General features: G+C 55.0%; 1 protein-coding gene across 1 annotated transcript; it reads right to left on the bottom strand.

The window, feature by feature from the left end:
* Nucleotides 1-19,611: 19,611 nt before the first annotated feature.
* LOC120848482 lies at nt 19,612-24,971 on the bottom strand. Its single transcript, XM_040220459.1, has 2 exons — nt 24,558-24,971; nt 19,612-21,404 (listed from the first exon to the last, which is right to left on the bottom strand). The coding sequence occupies exons 1-2, from the start codon at nt 24,781-24,783 to the stop codon at nt 19,747-19,749; spliced, it is 1,884 nt and encodes a 627-aa protein (XP_040076393.1). The 5' UTR covers nt 24,784-24,971; the 3' UTR covers nt 19,612-19,746.
* Between the last annotated feature and the right edge of the window lie 85 nt (nt 24,972-25,056).

Below are 25,056 nucleotides of genomic sequence, written 5' to 3'. Positions count from 1 at the left end.
GATCGTCCACACGGTAAACGAATAAAACCGCGCCGAACGTCTCTCGTCAGGGGCCGTGCTCTCTCCAATAATTTGCTTTCACCGCGGCAATAGGCGAGATCGTGGTCACGGTGAACGAATAAAACCGCGCCGAACGTCTCTCGTCAGGGGCCGTGCTCTCTCCAATAATTCACTTTCACCGCGGCAATAGGCGAGATCGTGCACACGGTAAAACGAATAAAACCCCGCCGAACGTCTCTCGTCAGGGGCCGTGCTCTCTCCAAAAATTCACTTTCACCGCGGCAATAGGCGAGATCGTTCACACGGTGAACGAATAAAACCGCGCCGAACGTCTCTCGTCAGGGGCCGTGCTCTCTCCAATAATTCGCTTTCACCGCGGCAATAGGCGAGATCGTCCACACGGTAAACGAATAAAACCGCGCCGAACGTCTCTCGTCAGGGGCCGTGCTCTCTCCAATAATTTGCTTTCACCGCGGCAATAGGCGAGATCGTGGTCACGGTGAACGAATAAAACCGCGCCGAACGTCTCTCGTCAGGGGCCGTGCTCTCTCCAATAATTCACTTTCACCGCGGCAATAGGCGAGATCGTGGTCACGGTGAACGAATAAAACCGCGCCGAACGTCTCTCGTCAGGGGCCGTGCTCTCTCCAATAATTCGCTTTCACCGCGGCAATAGGCGAGATCGTGGTCACGGTGAACGAATAAAACCGCGCCGAACGTCTCTCGTCAGGGGCCGTGCTCTCTCCAATAATTCGCTTTCACCGCGGCAATAGGCGAGATCGTGCACACGGTAAACGAATAAAACCGCGCCGAACGTCTCTCGTCAGGGGCCGTGCTCTCTCCAATAATTCGCTTTCACCGCGGCAATAGGCGAGATCGTGGTCACGGTGAACGAATAAAACCGCGCCGAACGTCTCTCGTCAGGGGCCGTGCTCTCTCCAATAATTCGCTTTCACCGCGGCAACAGGCGAGATCGTGCACACGGTAAACGAATAAAACCGCGCCGAACGTCTCTCGTCAGGGGCCGTGCTCTCTCGAATAATTCGCTTTCACCGCGGCAATAGGCGAGATCGTGGTCACGGTGAACGAATAAAACCGCGCCGAACGTCTTTCGTCAGGGGCCGTGCTCTCTCCAATAATTTGCTTTCACCGCGGCAATAGGCGAGATCGTGGTCACGGTGAGCGAATAAAACCGCGCCGAACGTCTCTCGTCAAGGGCCGTGCTCTCTCCAATAATTCGCTTTCACCGCGGCAATAGGCGAGATCGTGCACACGGTAAACGAATAAAACCGCGCCGAACGTCTCTCGTCAGGGGCCGTGCTCTCTCCAAAAATTCACTTTCACCGCGGCAATAGGCGAGATCGTTCACACGGTGAACGAATAAAACCGCGCCGAACGTCTCTCGTCAGGGGCCGTGCTCTCTCCAATAATTCGCTTTCACCGCGGCAATAGGCGAGATCGTCCACACGGTAAACGAATAAAACCGCGCCGAACGTCTCTCGTCAGGGGCCGTGCTCTCTCCAATAATTTGCTTTCACCGCGGCAATAGGCGAGATCGTGGTCACGGTGAACGAATAAAACCGCGCCGAACGTCTCTCGTCAGGGGCCGTGCTCTCTCCAATAATTCACTTTCACCGCGGCAATAGGCGAGATCGTGGTCACGGTGAACGAATAAAACCGCGCCGAACGTCTCTCGTCAGGGGCCGTGCTCTCTCCAATAATTCGCTTTCACCGCGGCAATAGGCGAGATCGTGGTCACGGTGAACGAATAAAACCGCGCCGAACGTCTCTCGTCAGGGGCCGTGCTCTCTCCAATAATTCGCTTTCACCGCGGCAATAGGCGAGATCGTGGTCACGGTGAACGAATAAAACCGCGCCGAACGTCTCTCGTCAGAGGCCGTGCTCTCCAATAATTCGCTTTCACCGCGGCAATAGGCGAGATCGTGCACACGGTAAACGAATAAAACCGCGCCGAACGTCTCTCGTCAGGGGCCGTGCTCTCTCCAATAATTCGCTTTCACCGCGGCAATAGGCGAGATCGTGGTCACGGTGAACGAATAAAACCGCGCCGAACGTCTCTCGTCAGGGGCCGTGCTCTCTCCAATAATTCGCTTTCACCGCGGCAATAGGCGAGATCGTGCACACGGTAAACGAATAAAAACCGCGCCGAACGTCTCTCGTCAGGGGCCGTGCTCTCTCGAATAATTCGCTTTCACCGCGGCAATAGGCGAGATCGTGGTCACGGTGAACGAATAAAACCGCGCCGAACGTCTTTCGTCAGGGGCCGTGCTCTCTCCAATAATTCGCTTTCACCGCGGCAATAGGCGAGATCGTGCACACGGTAAACGAATAAAACCGCGCCGAACGTCTCTCGTCAGGGGCCGTGCTCTCTCCAATAATTCGCTTTCACCGCGGCAATAGGCGAGATCGTGGTCACGGTGAACGAATAGAACCGCGCCGAACGTCTCTCGTCAGGGGCCGCGCTCTCTCCAATAATTCGCTTTCACCGCGGCAATAGGCAAGATCGTGCACACGGTAAACGAATAAAACCGCGCCGAACGTCTCTCGTCAGGGGCCGTGCTCTCTCCAATAATTCGCTTTCACCGCGGCAATAGGCGAGATCGTGGTCACGGTGAACGAATAAAACCGCGCCGAACGTCTCTCGGCAGGGGCCGTGCTCTCTCCAATAATTCGCTTTCACCGCAGCAATAGGCGAGATCGTGGTCACGGTAAACGAATAAAACCGCGCCGAACGTCTCTCGTCAGGGGCCGTGCTCTCTCCAATAATTCGCTTTCACCGCGGCAATAGGCGAGATCGTGCACACGGTAAACGAATAAAACCGCGCCGAACGTCTCTCGTCAGGGGCAGTGCTCTCTCCAATAATTCGCTTTCACCGCGGCAATAGGCGAGATCGTGCGCACGGTAAACGAAAAAAAACCGCGCCGAACGTCTCTCGTCAGGGGCCGTGCTCTCTCCAATAATTCGCTTTCACCGCGGCAATAGGCGAGATCGTGGTCACGGTGAACGAATAAAACCGCGCCGAACGTCTCTCGTCAGGGGCCGTGCTCTCTCCAATAATTCGCTTTCACCGCGGCAATAGGCGAGATCGTGGTCACGGTAAACGAATAAAACCGCGCCGAACGTCTCTCGTCAGGGGCCGTGCTCTCTCCAATAATTCGCTTTCACCGCGGCAATAGGCGAGATCGTGCACACGGTAAACGAATAAAACCGCGCCGAAGGTCTCTCGTCAGGGGCCGTGCTCTCTCCAATAATTCGCTTTCACCGCGGCAATAGGCGAGATCGTGGTCACGGTGAACGAATAAAACCGCGCCGAACGTCTCTCGTCAGGGGCCGTGCTCTCTCCAATAATTCGCTTTCACCGCGGCAATAGGCGAGATCGTGGTCACGGGGAACGAATAAAACCGCGCCGAACGTCTCTCGTCAGGGGCCGTGCTCTCTCCAATAATTCGCTTTCACCGCGGCAATAGGCGAGATTGTGCACACGGTAAACGAATAAAACCGCGCCGAACGTCTCTCGTCAAGGGCCGTGCTCTCTCCAATAATTCGCTTTCACCGCCGCAATAGGCGAGATCGTGGTCACGGTGAACGAATAAAACCGCGCCGAACGTCTCTCGTCAGGGGCCATGCTCTCTCCAATAATTCGCTTTCACCGCGGCAATAGGCGAGATCGTGGTCACGGTGAACGAATAAAACCGCGCCGAACGTCTCTCGTCAGGGGCCGTGCTCTCTCCAATAATTCGCTTTCACCGCGGCAATAGGCGAGATCGTGCACACGGTAAACGAATAAAACCGCGCCGAACGTCTCTCGTCAGGGGCCGTGCTCTCTCCAATAATTCGCTTTCACCGCGGCAATAGGCGAGATTGTGGTCACGGTGAACGAATAAAACCGCGCCGAACGTCTCTCGTCAGGGGCCGTGCTCTCTCAAATAATTCGCTTTCACCGCGGCAATAGGCGAGATCGTGCACACGGTAAACGAATAAAACCGCGCCGAACGTCTCTCGTCAGGGGCCGTGCTCTCTCCAATAATTCGCTTTCACCGCGGCAATAGGCGAGATCGTGGTCACGGTGAACGAATAAAACCGCGCCGAACGTCTCTCGTCAGGGGCCGTGCTCTCTCCAATAATTCGCTTTCACCGCGGCAATAGGCGAGATCGTGGTCACGGTGAACGAATAAAACCGCGCCGAACGTCTCTCGTCAGGGGCCGTGCTCTCTCCAATAATTCGCTTTCACCGCGGCAATAGGCGAGATCGTGCACACGGTAAACGAATAAAACCGCGCCGAACGTCTCTCGTCAGGGGCCGTGCTCTCTCCAATAATTCGCTTTCACCGCGGCAATAGGCGAGATCGTGGTCACGGTGAACTAATAAATTCGCGCCGAACGTCTCTCGTCAGGGGCCGTGCTCTCTCCAATAATTCGCTTTCACCGCGGCAATAGGCGAGATCGTGCACACAGTAAACGAATAAAACCGCGGCGAACGTCTCTCGTCAGGGGCCGTGCTCTCTCCAATAATTCGCTTTCACCGCGGCAATAGGCGAGATCGTGGTCACGGTGAACGAATAAAACCGCGCCGAAAGTCTCTCGTCAGGGGCCGTGCTCTCTCCAATAATTCGCTTTCACCGCGGCAATAGGCGAGATCGTGGTCACGGTGAACGAATAAAACCGCGCCGAACGACTCTCGTCAGGGGCCGTGCTCTCTCCAATAATTCGCTTTCACCGCGGCAATAGGCGAGATCGTGCACACGGTAAACGAATAAAACCGCGCCGAACGTCTCTCGTCAGGGGCCGTACTCTCTCCAATAATTCGCTTTCACCGCGGCAATAGGCGAGATCGTGGTCACGGTGAACGAATAAAACCGCGCCGAACGTCTCTCGTCAGGGGCCGTGCTCTCTCCAATAATTCGCTTTCACCGTGGCAATAGGCGAGATCGTGCACACGGTAAACGAATAAAACCGCGCCGAACGTCTCTCGTCAGGGGCCGTGCTCTCTCCAATAATTCGCTTTCACCGCGGCAATAGGCGAGATCGTGGTCACGGTGAACGAATAAAACCGCGCCGAACGTCTCTCGTCAGGGGCCGTGCTCTCTCCAATAATTCGCTTTCACCGCGGCAATAGGCGAGATCGTGGTCACGGTGAACGAATAAAACCGCGCCGAACGTCTCTCGTCAGGGGCCGTGCTCTCTCCAATAATTCGCTTTCACCGCGGCAATAGGCGAGATCGTGGTCACGGTGAACGAATAAAACCGCGCCGAACGTCTCTCGTCAGGGGCCGTGCTCTCTCCAATAATTCGCTTTCACCGCGGCAATAGGCGAGATCGTGGTCACGGTGAACGAATAAAACCGCGCCGAACGTCTCTCGTCAGGGGCCGTCCTTTCTCCAATAATTCGCTTTCACCGCGGCAATAGGCGAGATCGTGGTCACGGTGAACGAATAAAACCGCGCCGAACGTCTCTCGTCAGGGGCCGTGCTCTCTCCAATAATTCGCTTTCACCGCGGCAATAGGCGAGATCGTGGTCACGGTGAACGAATAAAACCGCGCCGAACGTTTCTCGTCAGGGGCCGTGCTCTCTCCAATAATTCGCTTTCACCGCGGCAACACGCGAGATCGTGGTCACGGTGAACGAATAAAACCGCGCCGAACGTCTCTCGTCAGGGGCCGTGCTCTCTCCAATAATTTGCTTTCACCGCGGCAATAGGCGAGATCGTGGTCACGGTGAACGAATAAAACCGCGCCGAACGTCTCTCGTCAGGGGCCGTGCTCTCTCCAATAATTTGCTTTCACCGCGGCAATAGGCGAGATCGTGGTCACGGTGAACGAATAAAACCGCGCCGAACGTCTCTCGTCAGGGGCCGTGCTCTCTCCAATAATTCGCTTTCACCGCGGCAATAGGCGAGATCATGGTCACGGTGAACGAATAGAACAGCGCCAAACGTCTCTCGTCAGGGGCCGTGCTCTCTCCAATAATTTGCTTTCACCGCGGCAATAGGCGAGATCGTGGTCACGGTGAACGTATAAAACCGCGCCGAACGTCTCTCGTCAGGGGCCGTGCTCTCTCCAATAATTCGCTTTCACCGCGGCAATAGGCGAGATCGTGGTCACGGTGAACGAATAAAACCGCGCCGAACGTCTCTCGTCAGGGGCCGTGCTCTCTCCAATAATTCGCTTTCACCGCGGCAATAGGCGAGATCGTGGTCACGGTGAACGAATAAAACCGCGCCGAACGTCTCTCATCAGGGGCCGTGCTCTCTCCAATAATTCGCTTTCACCGCGGCAATAGGCGAGATCGTGGTCACGGTGAACGAATAAAACCGCGCCGAACGTCTCTCGTCAGGGGCCGTGCTCTCTCCAATAATTCGCTTTCACCGCGGCAATAGGCGAGATCGTGGTCACGGTGAACGAATAAAACCGCGCCGAACGTCTCTCGTCAGGGGCCGTGCTCTCTCCAATAATTTGCTTTCACCGCGGCAATAGGCGAGATCGTGGTCACGATGAACGAATAAAACCGCGCCGAACGTCTCTCGTCAGGGGCCGTGCTCTCTCCAATAATTTGCTTTCACCGCGGCAATAGGCGAGATCGTGGTCACGGTGAACGAATAAAACCGCGCCGAACGTCTCTCGTCAGGGGCCGTGCTCTCTCCAATAATTCGCTTTCACCGCGGCAAAAGGCGAGATCGTGGTCACGGTGAACGAATAAAACCGCGCCGAACGTCTCTCGTCAGGGGCCGTGCTCTCTCCAATAATTCGCTTTCACCGTGGCAATAGGCGAGATCGTGCACACGGTAAACGAATAAAACCGCGCCGAACGTCTCTCGTCAGGGGCCGTGCTCTCTCCAATAATTCGCTTTCACCGCGGCAATAGGCGAGATCGTGGTCACGGTGAACGAATAAAACCGCGCCGAACGTCTCTCGTCAGGGGCCGTGCTCTCTCCAATAATTCGCTTTCACCGCGGCAATAGGCGAGATCGTGGTCACGGTGAACGAATAAAACCGCGCCGAACGTCTCTCGTCAGGGGCCGTGCTCTCTCCAATAATTCGCTTTCACCGCGGCAATAGGCGAGATCGTGGTCACGGTGAACGAATAAAACCGCGCCGAACGTCTCTCGTCAGGGGCCGTGCTCTCTCCAATAATTCGCTTTCACCGCGGCAATAGGCGAGATCGTGGTCACGGTGAACGAATAAAACCGCGCCGAACGTCTCTCGTCAGGGGCCGTCCTTTCTCCAATAATTCGCTTTCACCGCGGCAATAGGCGAGATCGTGGTCACGGTGAACGAATAAAACCGCGCCGAACGTCTCTCGTCAGGGGCCGTGCTCTCTCGAATAATTCGCTTTCACCGCGGCAATAGGCGAGATCGTGGTCACGGTGAACGAATAAAACCGCGCCGAACGTTTCTCGTCAGGGGCCGTGCTCTCTCCAATAATTCGCTTTCACCGCGGCAACACGCGAGATCGTGGTCACGGTGAACGAATAAAACCGCGCCGAACGTCTCTCGTCAGGGGCCGTGCTCTCTCCAATAATTTGCTTTCACCGCGGCAATAGGCGAGATCGTGGTCACGGTGAACGAATAAAACCGCGCCGAACGTCTCTCGTCAGGGGCCGTGCTCTCTCCAATAATTTGCTTTCACCGCGGCAATAGGCGAGATCGTGGTCACGGTGAACGAATAAAACCGCGCCGAACGTCTCTCGTCAGGGGCCGTGCTCTCTCCAATAATTCGCTTTCACCGCGGCAATAGGCGAGATCATGGTCACGGTGAACGAATAGAACACCGCCAAACGTCTCTCGTCAGGGGCCGTGCTCTCTCCAATAATTTGCTTTCACCGCGGCAATAGGCGAGATCGTGGTCACGGTGAACGTATAAAACCGCGCCGAACGTCTCTCGTCAGGGGCCGTGCTCTCTCCAATAATTCGCTTTCACCGCGGCAATAGGCGAGATCGTGGTCACGGTGAACGAATAAAACCGCGCCGAACGTCTCTCGTCAGGGGCCGTGCTCTCTCCAATAATTCGCTTTCACCGCGGCAATAGGCGAGATCGTGGTCACGGTGAACGAATAAAACCGCGCCGAACGTCTCTCATCAGGGGCCGTGCTCTCTCCAATAATTCGCTTTCACCGCGGCAATAGGCGAGATCGTGGTCACGGTGAACGAATAAAACCGCGCCGAACGTCTCTCGTCAGGGGCCGTGCTCTCTCCAATAATTCGCTTTCACCGCGGCAATAGGCGAGATCGTGGTCACGGTGAACGAATAAAACCGCGCCGAACGTCTCTCGTCAGGGGCCGTGCTCTCTTTAATAATTTGCTTTCACCGCGGCAATAGGCGAGATCGTGGTCACGATGAACGAATAAAACCGCGCCGAACGTCTCTCGTCAGGGGCCGTGCTCTCTCCAATAATTTGCTTTCACCGCGGCAATAGGCGAGATCGTGGTCACGGTGAACGAATAAAACCGCGCCGAACATCTCTCGTCAGGGGCCGTGCTCTCTCCAATAATTCGCTTTCACCGCGGCAAAAGGCGAGATCGTGGTCACGGTGAACGAATAAAACCGCGCCGAACGTCTCTCGTCAGGGGCCGTGCTCTCTCCAATAATTCGCTTTCACCGCGGCAATAGGCGAGATCGTGGTCACGGTGAACGAATAAAACTACGCCGAACGTCTCTCGTCAGGGGCCGTGCTCTCTCCAATAATTCGCTTTCACCGCGGCAATAGGCCTGATCGTGGTCACGGTGAACGAATAAAACCGCGCCGAACGTCTCTCGTTAGGGGCCGTGCTCTCTCCAATAATTCGCTTTCACCGCGGCAATAGGCGAGATCATGGTCACGGTGAACGAATAAAACCGCGCCGAACGTCTCTCGTCAGGGGCCGTGCTCTCTCCAATAATTCGCTTTCACCGCGGCAATAGGCGAGATCGTGGTCACGGTGAACGAATAAAACCACGCCGAACGTCTCTCGTCAGGGGCCGTGCTCTCTCCAATAATTCGCTTTCACCGCGGCAATAGGCGAGATCGTGGTCACGGTGAACGAATAAAACCGCGCCGAACGTCTCACGTCAGGGGCCGTGCTCTCTCCAATAATTTGCTTTCACCGCGGCAATAGGCGAGATCGTGGTCACGGTGAACGAATAAAACCGCGCCGAACGTCTCTCGTCATGGGCCGTGCTCTCTCCAATAATTCGCTTTCACCGCGGCAATAGGCGAGATCGTGGTCACGGTGAACGAATAAAACCGCGCCGAACGTCTCTCGTCAGGGGCCGTGCTCTCTCCAATAATTCGCTTTCACCGCGGCAATAGGCGAGATCGTGGTCACGGTGAACGAATAAAACCGCGCCGAACGTCTCTCGTCAGGGGCCGTGCTCTCTCCAATAATTTGCTTTCACCGCGGCAATAGGCGAGATCGTGGTCACGGTGAACGAATAAAACCGCGCCGAACGTCTCTCGTCAGGGGCCGTGCTCTCTCCAATAATTCGCTTTCACCGCGGCAATAGGCGAGATCGTGGTCACGGTGAACGAATAAAACCGCGCCGAACGTCTCTCGTCAGGGGCCGTGCTCTCTCCAATAATTCGCTTTCACCGCGGCAATAGGCGAGATCGTGCACACGGTAAACGAATAAAACCGCGCCGAACGTCTCTCGTCAGGGGCCGTGCTCTCCAATAATTCGCTTTCACCGCGGCAATAGGCGAGATCGTGGTCACGGTGAACGAATAAAACCGCCCCGAACGTCTCTCGTCAGGGGCCGTGCTCTCTCCAATAATTCGCTTTCACCGCGGCAATAGGCGAGATCGTGCACACGGTAAACGAATAAAACCGCGCCGAACGTCTCTCGTCAGGGGCCGTGCTCTCTCCAATAATTTGCTTTCACCGCGGCAATAGGCGAGATCGTGGTCACGGTGAACGAATAAAACCGCGCCGAACGTCTCTCGTCAGGGGCCGTGCTCTCTCCAATAATTTGCTTTCACCGCGGCAATAGGCGAGATCGTGGTCACGGTGAACGAATAAAACCGCGCCGAACGTCTCTCGTCAGGGGCCGTGCTCTCTCCAATAATTCGCTTTCACCGCGGCAATAGGCGAGATCGTGGTCACGGTGAACGAATAAAACCACGCCGAACGTCTCTCGTCAGGGGCCGTGCTCTCTCCAATAATTCGCTTTCACCGCGGCAATAGGCGAGATCGTGGTCACGGTGAACGAATAAAACCGCGCCGAACGTCTCACGTCAGGGGCCGTGCTCTCTCCAATAATTTGCTTTCACCGCGGCAATAGGCGAGATCGTGGTCACGGTGAACGAATAAAACCGCGCCGAACGTCTCTCGTCATGGGCCGTGCTCTCTCCAATAATTCGCTTTCACCGCGGCAATAGGCGAGATCGTGGTCACGGTGAACGAATAAAACCGCGCCGAACGTCTCTCGTCAGGGGCCGTGCTCTCTCCAATAATTCGCTTTCACCGCGGCAATAGGCGAGATCGTGGTCACGGTGAACGAATAAAACCGCGCCGAACGTCTCTCGTCAGGGGCCGTGCTCTCTCCAATAATTTGCTTTCACCGCGGCAATAGGCGAGATCGTGGTCACGGTGAACGAATAAAACCGCGCCGAACGTCTCTCGTCAGGGGCCGTGCTCTCTCCAATAATTCGCTTTCACCGCGGCAATAGGCGAGATCGTGGTCACGGTGAACGAATAAAACCGCGCCGAACGTCTCTCGTCAGGGGCCGTGCTCTCTCCAATAATTCGCTTTCACCGCGGCAATAGGCGAGATCGTGCACACGGTAAACGAATAAAACCGCGCCGAACGTCTCTCGTCAGGGGCCGTGCTCTCCAATAATTCGCTTTCACCGCGGCAATAGGCGAGATCGTGGTCACGGTGAACGAATAAAACCGCCCCGAACGTCTCTCGTCAGGGGCCGTGCTCTCTCCAATAATTCGCTTTCACCGCGGCAATAGGCGAGATCGTGCACACGGTAAACGAATAAAACCGCGCCGAACGTCTCTCGTCAGGGGCCGTGCTCTCTCCAATAATTTGCTTTCACCGCGGCAATAGGCGAGATCGTGGTCACGGTGAACGAATAAAACCGCGCCGAACGTCTCTCGTCAGGGGCCGTGCTCTCTCCAATAATTTGCTTTCACCGCGGCAATAGGCGAGATCGTGGTCACGGTGAACGAATAAAACCGCGCCGAACGTCTTTCGTCAGGGGCCGTGCTCTCTCCAATAATTCGCTTTCACCGCGGCAATAGGCGAGATCGTGGTCACGGTGTACGAATAAAACCGCGCCGAACGTCTCTCGTCAGGGGCCGTGCTCTCTCCAATAATTCGCTTTCACCGCGGCAACAGGCGAGATCGTGGTCACGGTGAACGAATAAAACCGCGCCGAACGTCTCTCGTCAGAGGCCGTGCTCTCTCCAATAATTCGCTTTCACCGCGGCAATAGGCGAGATCGTGCACACGGTAAACGAATAAAACCGCGCCGAACGTCTCTCGTCAGGGGCCGTGCTCTCTCCAATAATTCGCTTTCACCGCGGCAATAGGCGAGATCGTGGTCACGGTGAACGAATAAAACCGCGCCGAACGTCTCTCGTCAGGGGCCGTGCTCTCTCCAATAATTCGCTTTAACAGCGGCAACAGGCGAGATCGTGCACACGGTAAACGAATAAAACCGCGCCGAACGTCTCTCGTCAGGGGCCGTGCTCTCTCGAATAATTCGCTTTCACCGCGGCAATAGGCGAGATCGTGGTCACGGTGAACGAATAAAACCGCGCCGAACGTCTTTCGTCAGGGGCCGTGCTCTCTCCAATATTTCGCTTTCACCGCGGCAATAGGCGAGATCGTGGTCACGGTGAGCGAATAAAACCGCGCCGAACGTCTCTCGTCAAGGGCCGTGCTCTCTCCAATAATTCGCTTTCACCGCGGCAATAGGCGAGATCGTGCACACGGTAAACGAATAAAACCGCGCCGAACGTCTCTCGTCAGGGGCCGTGCTCTCTCCAAAAATTCACTTTCACCGCGGCAATAGGCGAGATCGTTCACACGGTGAACGAATAAAACCGCGCCGAACGTCTCTCGTCAGGGGCCGTGCTCTCTCCAATAATTCGCTTTCACCGCGGCAATAGGCGAGATCGTCCACACGGTAAACGAATAAAACCGCGCCGAACGTCTCTCGTCAGGGGCCGTGCTCTCTCCAATAATTTGCTTTCACCGCGGCAATAGGCGAGATCGTGGTCACGGTGAACGAATAAAACCGCGCCGAACGTCTCTCGTCAGGGGCCGTGCTCTCTCCAATAATTCACTTTCACCGCGGCAATAGGCGAGATCGTGGTCACGGTGAACGAATAAAACCGCGCCGAACGTCTCTCGTCAGGGGCCGTGCTCTCTCCAATAATTCGCTTTCACCGCGGCAATAGGCGAGATCGTGGTCACGGTGAACGAATAAAACCGCGCCGAACGTCTCTCGTCAGGGGCCGTGCTCTCTCCAATAATTCGCTTTCACCGCGGCAATAGGCGAGATCGTGGTCACGGTGAACGAATAAAACCACGCCGAACGTCTCTCGTCAGGGGCCGTGCTCTCTCCAATAATTCGCTTTCACCGCGGCAATAGGCGAGATCGTGGTCACGGTGAACGAATAAAACCGCGCCGAACGTCTCACGTCAGGGGCCGTGCTCTCTCCAATAATTTGCTTTCACCGCGGCAATAGGCGAGATCGTGGTCACGGTGAACGAATAAAACCGCGCCGAACGTCTCTCGTCATGGGCCGTGCTCTCTCCAATAATTCGCTTTCACCGCGGCAATAGGCGAGATCGTGGTCACGGTGAACGAATAAAACCGCGCCGAACGTCTCTCGTCAGGGGCCGTGCTCTCTCCAATAATTCGCTTTCACCGCGGCAATAGGCGAGATCGTGGTCACGGTGAACGAATAAAACCGCGCCGAACGTCTCTCGTCAGGGGCCGTGCTCTCTCCAATAATTTGCTTTCACCGCGGCAATAGGCGAGATCGTGGTCACGGTGAACGAATAAAACCGCGCCGAACGTCTCTCGTCAGGGGCCGTGCTCTCTCCAATAATTCGCTTTCACCGCGGCAATAGGCGAGATCGTGGTCACGGTGAACGAATAAAACCGCGCCGAACGTCTCTCGTCAGGGGCCGTGCTCTCTCCAATAATTCGCTTTCACCGCGGCAATAGGCGAGATCGTGCACACGGTAAACGAATAAAACCGCGCCGAACGTCTCTCGTCAGGGGCCGTGCTCTCCAATAATTCGCTTTCACCGCGGCAATAGGCGAGATCGTGGTCACGGTGAACGAATAAAACCGCCCCGAACGTCTCTCGTCAGGGGCCGTGCTCTCTCCAATAATTCGCTTTCACCGCGGCAATAGGCGAGATCGTGCACACGGTAAACGAATAAAACCGCGCCGAACGTCTCTCGTCAGGGGCCGTGCTCTCTCCAATAATTTGCTTTCACCGCGGCAATAGGCGAGATCGTGGTCACGGTGAACGAATAAAACCGCGCCGAACGTCTCTCGTCAGGGGCCGTGCTCTCTCCAATATTTTGCTTTCACCGCGGCAATAGGCGAGATCGTGGTCACGGTGAACGAATAAAACCGCGCCGAACGTCTTTCGTCAGGGGCCGTGCTCTCTCCAATAATTCGCTTTCACCGCGGCAATAGGCGAGATCGTGGTCACGGTGTACGAATAAAACCGCGCCGAACGTCTCTCGTCAGGGGCCGTGCTCTCTCCAATAATTCGCTTTCACCGCGGCAACAGGCGAGATCGTGGTCACGGTGAACGAATAAAACCGCGCCGAACGTCTCTCGTCAGAGGCCGTGCTCTCTCCAATAATTCGCTTTCACCGCGGCAATAGGCGAGATCGTGCACACGGTAAACGAATAAAACCGCGCCGAACGTCTCTCGTCAGGGGCCGTGCTCTCTCCAATAATTCGCTTTCACCGCGGCAATAGGCGAGATCGTGGTCACGGTGAACGAATAAAACCGCGCCGAACGTCTCTCGTCAGGGGCCGTGCTCTCTCCAATAATTCGCTTTAACAGCGGCAACAGGCGAGATCGTGCACACGGTAAACGAATAAAACCGCGCCGAACGTCTCTCGTCAGGGGCCGTGCTCTCTCGAATAATTCGCTTTCACCGCGGCAATAGGCGAGATCGTGGTCACGGTGAACGAATAAAACCGCGCCGAACGTCTTTCGTCAGGGGCCGTGCTCTCTCCAATAATTCGCTTTCACCGCGGCAATAGGCGAGATCGTGGTCACGGTGAGCGAATAAAACCGCGCCGAACGTCTCTCGTCAAGGGCCGTGCTCTCTCCAATAATTCGCTTTCACCGCGGCAATAGGCGAGATCGTGCACACGGTAAACGAATAAAACCGCGCCGAACGTCTCTCGTCAGGGGCCGTGCTCTCTCCAAAAATTCACTTTCACCGCGGCAATAGGCGAGATCGTTCACACGGTGAACGAATAAAACCGCGCCGAACGTCTCTCGTCAGGGGCCGTGCTCTCTCCAATAATTCGCTTTCACCGCGGCAATAGGCGAGATCGTCCACACGGTAAACGAATAAAACCGCGCCGAACGTCTCTCGTCAGGGGCCGTGCTCTCTCCAATAATTTGCTTTCACCGCGGCAATAGGCGAGATCGTGGTCACGGTGAACGAATAAAACCGCGCCGAACGTCTCTCGTCAGGGGCCGTGCTCTCTCCAATAATTCACTTTCACCGCGGCAATAGGCGAGATCGTGGTCACGGTGAACGAATAAAACCGCGCCGAACGTCTCTCGTCAGGGGCCGTGCTCTCTCCAATAATTCGCTTTCACCGCGGCAATAGGCGAGATCGTGGTCACGGTGAACGAATAAAACCGCGCCGAACGTCTCTCGTCAGGGGCCGTGCTCTCTCCAATAATTCGCTTTCACCGCGGCAATAGGCGAGATCGTGGTCACGGTGAACGAATAAAACCGCGCCGAACGTCTCTCGTCAGAGGCCGTGCTCTCCAATAATTCGCTTTCACCGCGGCAATAGGCGAGATCGTGCACACGGTAAACGAATAAAACCGCGCCGAACGTCTCTCGTCAGGGGCCGTGCTCTCTCCAATAATTCGCTTTCACCGCGGCAATAGGCGAGATCGTGGTCACGGTGAACGAATAAAACCGCGCCGAACGTCTCTCGTCAGGGGCCGTGCTCTCTCCAATAATTCGCTTTCACCGCGGCAACAGGCGAGATCGTGCACACGGTAAACGAATAAAACCGCGCCGAACGTCTCTCGTCAGGAGCCGTGCTCTCTCGAATAATTCGCTTTCACCGCGGCAATAGGCGAGATCGTGGTCACGGTGAACGAATAAAACCGCGCCGAACGTCTTTCGTCAGGGGCCGTGCTCTCTCCAATAATTCGCTTTCACCGCGGCAATAGGCGAGATCGTGGTCACGGTGAGCGAATAAAACCGCGCCGAACGTCTCTCGTCAAGGGCCGTGCTCTCTCCAATAATTCGCTTTCACCGCGGCAATAGGCAAGATCGTGGTCACGGTGAACGAATAAAACCGCGCCGAACGTCTCTCGTCAGGGGCCGTGCTCTCTCCAATAATTCGCTTTCACCGCGGCAATAGGCGAGATCGTGCACACGGTAAACGAATAAAACCGCGCCGAACGTCTCTCGTCAGGGGCCGTGCTCTCTCCAATAATTCGCTTTCACCGCGGCAATAGGCGAGATCGTGGTCACGGTGAACGAATAGAACCGCGCCGAACGTCTCTCGTCAGGGGCCGCGCTCTCTCCAATAATTCGCTTTCACCGCGGCAATAGGCAAGATCGTGCACACGGTAAACGAATAAAACCGCGCCGAACGTCTCTCGTCAGGGGCCGTGCTCTCTCCAATAATTCGCTTTCACCGCGGCAATAGGCGAGATCGTGGTCACGGTGAACGAATAAAACCGCGCCGAACGTCTCTCGGCAGGGGCCGTGCTCTCTCCAATAATTCGCTTTCACCGCGGCAATAGGCGAGATCGTGGTCACGGTGAACGAATAAAACCGCGCCGAACGTCTCTCGTCAGGGGCCGTGCTCTCTCCAATAATTCGCTTTCACCGCGGCAATATGCGAGATCGTGGTCATGGTGAACGAATAAAACCGCGCCGAACGTCTCTCGTCAGGGGCCGTGCTCTCTCCAATAATTCGCTTTCACCGCGGCAATAGGCGAGATCGTGGTCACGGTGACCGAATAAAACCGCGCCGAACGTCTCTCGTCAGGGGCCGTGCTCTCTCCAATAATTCGCTTTCAGCGCGGCAATAGGCGAGATCGTGGTCACGGTGAACGAATAAAACCGCGCCGAACGTCTCTCGTCAGGGGCCGTGCTCTCTCCAATAATTCGCTTTCACCGCGGCAATAGGCGAGATCGTGGTCACGGTGAACGAATAAAACCGCGCCGAACGTCTCTCGTCAGGGGCCGTGCTCTCTCCAATAATTCGCTTTCACCGCGGCAATAGGCGAGATCGTGGTCACGGTGAACGAATAAAACCGCGCCGAACGTCTCTCGTCAGGGGCCGTGCTCTCTCCAATAATTCGCTTTCACCGCGGCAATAGGCGAGATCGTGCACACGGTAAACGAATAAAACCGCGCCGAACGTCTCTCGTCAGGGGCCGTGCTCTCCAATAATTCGCTTTCACCGCGGCAATAGGCGAGATCGTGGTCACGGTGAACGAATAAAACCGCCCCGAACGTCTCTCGTCAGGGGCCGTGCTCTCTCCAATAATTCGCTTTCACCGCGGCAATAGGCGAGATCGTGCACACGGTAAACGAATAAAACCGCGCCGAACGTCTCTCGTCAGGGGCCGTGCTCTCTCCAATAATTTGCTTTCACCGCAGCAATAGGCGAGATCGTGGTCACGGTGAACGAATAAAACCGCGCCGAACGTCTCTCGTCAGGGGCCGTGCCCTCTCCAATAATTTGCTTTCACCGCGGCAATAGGCGAGATCGTGGTCACGGTGAACGAATAAAACCGCGCCGAACGTCTTTCGTCAGGGGCCGTGCTCTCTCCAATAATTCGCTTTCACCGCGGCAATAGGCGAGATCGTGGTCACGGTGTACGAATAAAACCGCGCCGAACGTCTCTTGTCAGGGGCCGTGCTCTCTCCAATAATTCGCTTTCACCGCGGCAATAGGCGAGATCGTGGTCACGGTGAACGAATAAAACCGCGCCGAACGTCTCTCGTCAGGGGCCGTGCTCTCTCCAATAATTCGCTTTCACCGCGGCAATATGCGAGATCGTGGTCACGGTGAACGAATAAAACCGCGCCGAACGTCTCTCGTCAGGGGCCGTGCTCTCTCCAATAATTCACTTTCACCGCGGCAATAGGCGAGATCGTGGTCACGGTGAACGAATAAAACCGCGCCGAACGTCTCTCGTCAGGGGCCGTGCTCTCTCCAATAATTCGCTTTCACCGCGGCAATAGGCGAGGTCGTGGTCACGGTGAACGAATAAAACCGCGCCGAACGTCTCTCGTCAGGGGCCGTGCTCTCTCCAATAATTCGCTTTCACCGCGGCAATAGGCGAGATCGTGGTCACGGTGAACGAATAAAACCGCGCCGAACGTCTCTCGTCAGGGGCCGTGCTCTCTCCAATAATTCGCTTTCACCGCGGCAATAGGCGAGATCGTGGTCACGGTGAACGAATAAAACCGCGCCGAACGTCTCTCGTCAGGGGCCGTGCTCTCTCCAATAATTCGCTTTCACCGTGGCAACACGCGAGATCGTGGTCACGGTGAACGAATAAAACCGCGCCGAACGTCTCTCGTCAGGGGCCGCGCTCTCTCCAATAATTCGCTTTCACCGCGGCAATAGGCGAGATCATGGTCACGGTGAACGAATAGAACAGCGCCAAACGTCTCTCGTCAGGGGCCGTGCTCTCTCCAATAATTTGCTTTAACCGCGGCAATAGGCGAGATCGTGGTCACGGTGAACGAATAAAACCGCGCCGAACGTCTCTCGTCAGGGGCCGTGCTCTCTCCAATAATTCGCTTTCACCGCGGCAATAGGCGAGATCGTGGTCACGGTGAACGAATAAAACCGCGCCGAACGTCTCTCGTCAGTTGGGACGCTCACTAACTGTCGCATATTAAAACAAAGAGATATCTAACAGACGTTCAGAGGATGCGACTTCTGCTTTACCTACTTTACAGGACGTCCAATCAATAGTGGGCAGGTTGAAGTCTCCTGTTAAAATTACCTTAGTTTCATCGGTGAAGTGCAGTGCCATGTAATCATGTAAATCTTCTAAGAGTTTTGGCGGGGCATTTGGTGGCCTGTAAACGGCGCCTACAACAAAAACGTTTCCGTGGAATGTTAACCTACACCATAATACTTCTCCACTAATAACACAATTCATTGGCATCAATTCTATTGAATCTTTAAATATAACAGCAACGCCACCGCCCCTCGATCCTCTATCTTTTCTAATCATCCTGTATGAAGGGGGAAGAATTTCGCTGTCACCAATACCACTGTGTAACCACGTTTCGGTGATGACAACAACATGGGGATCATGAGTCAACAAGATAAGTTCCAGGTCATCCACTTTATTCACGATGCTCCGAGCATTAAAACTCAAGATCTTCAATGATTCCTTAGGAAGCATTTTCAGAGATAATTGGCGTCATTTCACATTCCTTCGGCTTGTTGGCCGATTTTTTTCTTTGCACACTTGCCCCTTGGCGTCATCCCATTCGAAAATGTCGTTTCCAATCTTAATCTTGTCGTGTATCAGAAAAGCAGTTTCCCCATTATCACGATTTGGTTTGCTACTTTCCCATAGCAGTTTGCGCTTTTGAAGCGTCACCCATGAATAATCGTGCTCAAGTGTTATTTTGGTACCTTTTAGAAGTCTGCGTTTTTTAGAAGATTATTCTTTTCATTGTAGTCGAAGAACTTAACAATAATAGGCCGGCTTCTATTTGTCTTTCGTCCAACCCGATGCAAGCGTTCGACAGAGTTAGTACGAATTCCAAGTTTTTCTACGAAAATACCGTCGAGTACCTTTGATCGAAGTATATCTGCCGTTTCACCGGCGTCCTCGGAAACACCAAAAACCATAAGATTATTGCGGCGGCTTTGATCTTCTAAGTCGACCAACTTTCTTTGGCATTCAGTAAGTTCGGTTTGTACGGACGAAACATTTTTTTCAATACTCGTCATTTGATTCCTAAGCTCTTTTGTTTCTTCGACTGTGACTTCAATTTGTTCAACCTTTTTGGCCAGTTTGTCAAATTTGTTCTCAAATGTTTGTTGACTAGTTTTTATCCCAGCAAGCTCAGTTAGGATCACATTCTGTTTAGCCAAAATATCCTTAACCATTTCCTCCATCGTAGGTATACAATCATCATCCGGACCCGGGTTGGATTTGATATCCCCGCATGATAACAGGTCACGAATTACAGCAATACACTCAAGGAACAGCAGTACACACGTCCGGGGGCATGGCGGCGAGAAAAGACAAACGTTGCTAGTACGCTTACAATGCAAGGAGTGACTTCTGCTCACCTGCACGTAGAGCATGATAGGGTTAGCCATTGCTCCCGCAGGAGTGCCGCCATGCCCTCTGACGCTGAAGTGGTGGTGGTGGTGGTGCGCCGTTTAGGTTTTACGTCACCTAGGTTAGCCTAGCCCCAATTAGCTGGCATGGGCAGGTGACGAGCTCTTAAAGAGCTGTTAAAAAAAAAAAAAAAAAAACATTCTTTTGTTATGTTTTAGATACAACTACAGTCGGTCGATCAAGCCAATATCCCGCAGGAAGCGCAGCACCGCCTTGAACACTTTCTGGCACTTCCTTCGAGGTCCATCTGGGAAGAGGATATCGACTGTTGCTCCCGGATTATCCATGCCGATTTGTTCATACAGCACAGTTCGTTGAGCTTCGTATGCCGGGCAGACGCGGAGAATGTGGTGCACAGTCTCTTCCTCGTCGCATTGCGAGCATTCTGACATCCGCCGTTTTCCCATCTTGACCAGAAAAGCCTTCGTGTTGGCCGTGTTTGTGCGCAAGCGTCGCACCAGGGTCTCTGCCGCCCGTGACAATCCAGACAGGGCTCCTTTTGGCAGCGCCGGCTCGTTACTTGCATTTAAAAGGTACCAGCGGACGTCAAGTGCAGCCTGTTGCGGATTTGCCGGTGACGGGACAGCCGGGATTTCCAAGTGAGCAGCTGCGGCCAGCCTGTCTGCCTGTTCATTCCCTTCGATCCCCGCATGCCCTGGAATCCACTGGAGCCACGCTGTGGATCCGCGTGCTTCCAACGATGCTAGTGACTTTCTTACGGCGGTCGTTGCTGGGTCCCCGCACTCTGCATTCGCAATCTTCTGAAGGGCGCATCTCGAGTCGGTGAGCACCACCATTCCCTGTGGTGGCAATAGGGTGGCAGCTTGGAGGGCTTTATCGATGGCCACCAGTTCGGCCACCGTGGAAGATGTGGGTGTTTGAAGTCTCCCGCCCCACTCCCAGCCTTTCTCTGGTATGCAGTAGGCCGCAGTGCTGGAGGTTCTTGCTTTGTTTACGGACCCGTCCGTGTATATTCGAAGCTTTCCCCTATGGTGTTCTTCCAAGTGTGCTTCAACTGCTGCTCTGATAGCGATGCCTGGCCTATCTTTCTTGGAACGCAGGTGCTTGATTCTTACGTCACTGGACACCTTGATTACGTCCCATGGAGCCATCCTTGCTTCGTCCGTCCTCGTCGGTAGTGGGTCCGTGACATTGTGGAACTCTTCTACCGCCTCGCTCCATAGCGATTTCATCCGGGCCTGGACTCGATGAAGGAACCATCTGCCCGGGTGGGTCATAGATAATCGCGCCAGCTGGTGAAGTCTCCTTCCTTTGGCCTGTCTTGCGAGCGACTCTGTCCCCGCCTCCAGAAGGACCGCGTCGTTCCTGGCAGCGTTGGGAATCCCCAGTGCTGTTCGTAGTCCATGCCGATGTCGTTGTTCCATCCTCTCCAGGTCCGTCCGAGATGGGGCCATGTAAGGGAGTCTATACATTACCCTTGACGTTACAAGCGCCGTGTGGGCAGCTGTGATGGTCCGCTCCGTGCATCCCCACGCGGTTCCAGTCATACGGCGAACAGCGTTCATGGCAGGCCTGCATGTTTCCGATGTCGCTTTTACGGCTTGTGCCCATCTCAACCTGCTTGTGATGACGATTCCCAGGAACCTCTGCTTGGTGACCTTTGTGACGTTCTCCCCCGCTAACACGATGCTTGGCGGTTGAAACCTTCTTCCATTCCCCCGTACCGGCATCCAGACGGTCTTGCTCTTTGACAGGGACAACCCCGATTCAGCCAAAAACTCGTCTACTGCTTGCGTGGCGTCTTGTATGCTCCGGTGTATCTGTGTTGTGTATATTCCTGCCACCCAGAGGCACACATCGTCTGCATAGATAGACACTTGTACCGGGAGTGCGGTTGGTGGGATGGCGTTCGGTAGTGTAGCCATCACGATGTTAAAGAGCACCGGGCTCAACACGCTTCCCTGTGGCAACCCTCTGTGCAGCACCCTTGGCGAGGACACTGTACCTTCGGACCTGATCTGAATTTTTCGCCCGGTTAAAAAATTTGCCAGGAACTTTTGAATTTTACCGGTCAGACCGATCTCAGTCATTCTCTTAAGGACTGTAGGGAGCGGCACGGTGTCGTAAGCTCGTTCCACGTCCAAGAACACCGCAATCGTGTTCCTCCGCCTGTTCTTGTTGTCCTCAATATCACTAGTTAGGTCCAGGATACTGTCTTGGGCTGCCAGCCCTCTCCTAAAACCGGTCATGCAGTTCGGGAGAGAGTGATGTTCTTCCAGGTACCAGCATATCCGAGCTTGCACCATCCTCTCGAATAACTTGCTTATGCACGAGGTTAGTGAAACTGGGCGGTATGACTCTGCCTTTCCTGGCGGTTTCCCTGCCTTGAGCAAAGGCACCACCATTGCTTTTTTCCACTCGTTTGGGACGTCCCCGGAGTTCCATATAGCGTTGAACCATTTGACCAGGGCATCTTGGGCCACTTCGGTGAGGTTCGTGAGTGCCTGGTACGGGACTCCGTCGGGTCCGGCTGCGCTCTTCTTCCGACATCTGCGAAGGGCACTCTGCAGTTCTTGGACTGTAAACTGGGCATCCAGAGGTCCCGACGCGGTGTTTGGTACCCCAGGTCTTCCCGCCGCCTCTGCCGGGGCGTACAGGGCGCACAGACTCTCCGCTGCTGCTTCTGGTGTTTCGTTGGCCGCCAGCGCCAAGACCTGCAGGGTATGTCTTGAACGGCTTTTCCCAGTCATTGTCCCTAGGACGGTCCACAGCTTAGTCATGGACGAGTGTGCGTTGGCATTCTTGCACATGAGTTTCCATCGATTCCTCACCAGCACCTTTGCGTGTCTTCGCAGCTTGGCCGAAACCCTGTTGAAACTGGTCTTGTCCTCGGGCTCTCCCGTCCGGCGGTACCTCCTCTGCGCCCTGGTTCGTGCCGCTTGGAGGTTTAAAAATGTGAGGTCCGGCTTTGGGAGCCATTCTGTGACGGAAGTAGTGCGTGTGGCCTTCTGTAACGCTTGAATTATAGCTGCTGGAATTTCTTCTTGGCTCAAATCCAGCGCTGCTCGAAAAACGTCCCAGTTAGTGCACGTACGCAAGACTTTCCTTGCCCCCTGACACCCCTTGATGGTGATGTGGATGGGGAAGTGATCACTACCCCGTGTGTCCGGGGCTAGCTCCCACTTCATCTCCAGGGATGGCGAGTGCGCTGTCACGTCAAGAACACTGTACGAGTTCGGAGGCCTGAAGAACGTCGGCCGTCCATCATTCGCCACCGCAAGTCCCATCTGCTCTATTACTGTCATAAGGGCGTCCCCCCTCTTGTCTGTTCGAGCACTTCCCCAAGCCACATTATGTGCGTTGAAGTCGCCGCATATAAGCAACTCCTCTGATCGGTCCTTACACCATGCCAGAATTTCCTCGCTCGGCAGTTCTGTGCCATTTGGTCGTACATATCCCAAAAGAATGGCGAACGTTCGGTTCCCGATGCTCATCCTGGCTCCCACGAACTCTGCTGAGGTCGTGCAAAGTTGGCTGGTATCGAGTTGTACATGCGGTATTTCCTTCCGTATAAATAATACCGCGCTTCCATGTGGAAATCCTGGTATTGACTGTGTCGTTAGTCTAAAGTATCCAGGTAGCGATCTTTTGCCCGGCAGTCCCGCTTCCGTCAATGCCAGCACCGGGCTTGGGTTGCTTTGCAGATGCAGGCTAACCTCACTGTGCTTGGCGTTGAGGCCTCTGGCATTCCACTGTAGGACGGTCGGTGCCGTTCGAGTGATTGCGTTTCTTCTGGGGGTTTGTGCTGCCATCCCGTACCTTGCTTGCTTCTATGTGCTGCCCATCTAGAAGACAGCCCCAAGGAGGCCCTCCAGGAAGAGAAGACTGTTTAGTGTTGTGCGGAACTCCGATGGCGGCAACAGCACGAGGAGCCGGCGCACTGTGTTGAACACCAAGCTGATAAATTTGCTCGCGGTAGACCGCTCAGCGGACTCTGGAATTGACGTGCCTTGCTTTGACAGTATCCCCTGTGTCTCGGGATGGTAACGTGGCTTTTTTCTATCCGCCGCCGGATTTGGGGGGGAGCCCTGAGTGACATCGCGATAGGTGAGACCCCTAGCGTGGTTGTCCCTGCCACCGTTGTGTAGGTTATCGGCCTTTGCTGCCCCTGCCGGATTAGAACTGCCTTGTGCCCCAGGGTCCACGCCTTGCGCGACGGTCTGACTTTTAGGCTGCGAGGTGCCCGCTCCGGGTTTCTCTACATGTTGATTGTTGCGCCTTTTGATTTTTCGCTGTTCCTCGACTACCTTGGCCGCTTCCAGGAACGTGATGTTCTCTCGCACCTTGACCTTGCAGGTCTCCTTCTCCTTTTGGAGCTTTGGGCACTCCGTTGAGGTTGCTTCGTGCGCTCGCTGACAATTTACGCACTTCTGTGCTGAAGTGCAGTTTTCTTCACCATGAGCCTGTGCGCATTTGGGACAAATGGCGCTGTTAGGACAGGTTGCCACTACGTGTCCGATGCGAAAGCACTGTCGGCACTGTAGGGGACGCTGGACGAAAGGCCTAACGCTGTGCCTTACTAATCCAATCTTGACGTGGGCAGGAAGCGTGTCACCCTCAAACACAACCTTGACTGCTTGCGTTTTGCCTAGCCGCCTAACTTGCACGACGCTCACTCCGCTGCCGATTATCTTACTCAGCCTGTCTTCGGTGATATCGGTGTCGACGTCCGAAATTACCCCTACTCTTGAGTTCTTCGAGCGAGGGAGAAAAGCTCGTACAGGCACCCCGCATATTTTGGTCAGAATGAGGAGCTCTAGCACCCCCGCCTCCGTCCTCGCATCCGTGGCTATTATGTTTTTCCGTGTGTTTACTCGTACCTCGCTAAACTGACCGGGAGCCAGTGCTTCCAGTTCGTCCGATAGCAGCTGGCGGTTGATTTTCCTCAGATTCGTGGCGGGAACGGTTGGCGCGAACAGAACGGTGCGTGCCGTATTAGGAAGTTTCACGATACCTTGGCTCCGTTGAGATCCTTCGTGTCGAGTCCTCTTTTTCTTTCTGTTGACTGTTGTGAAGTCGCCGTCCTCCTTGCTACCGAGAACGCTGCCGTCCATGGCCCCTTCGTCGTCTTGTAGCATTGATGTTGTGTGTGCGAACTCGCCGGAGCTGCTCTCACTCAGGTGTCGCTTTGCTGGCGTGGGGGTCGCTCCTCCGTCCGGAAGTTGGCTGGCGTGGGACATCGTTTGGGAGGCCGGAACCCGCTGTACAGGGTGCTGTCCCCCGTACGGGGTGGTGACGCCCACCGTGGCCAACGCCTACGAACTTCCTATCCACTTTCCGAAAAACACCCCCGCCCACTGGACTAGAAAGAAAGAATTTCACGTCCCGAGAAAACCGTGCGAACCGGTAGCCACGAGCGCTGAACTCGAAGTCCTGACGCTGAAGAGCTGTCGTGGCCTTTTTGTAGTCTCGTGGGCGAGACAAGTTGTCGATGTCGGTCTGGCTTCTTTGGC

The sequence above is a fragment of the Ixodes scapularis genome, unplaced genomic scaffold (assembly GCF_016920785.2).
Source record: "Ixodes scapularis isolate PalLabHiFi unplaced genomic scaffold, ASM1692078v2 ptg003668l_1__unscaffolded, whole genome shotgun sequence".
NCBI classification, from domain to species: domain Eukaryota; kingdom Metazoa; phylum Arthropoda; class Arachnida; order Ixodida; family Ixodidae; genus Ixodes; species Ixodes scapularis.
The sequence above is the reverse complement of the archived record's forward strand: the minus strand, read 5'-3'. Positions and strand labels throughout refer to the sequence as shown.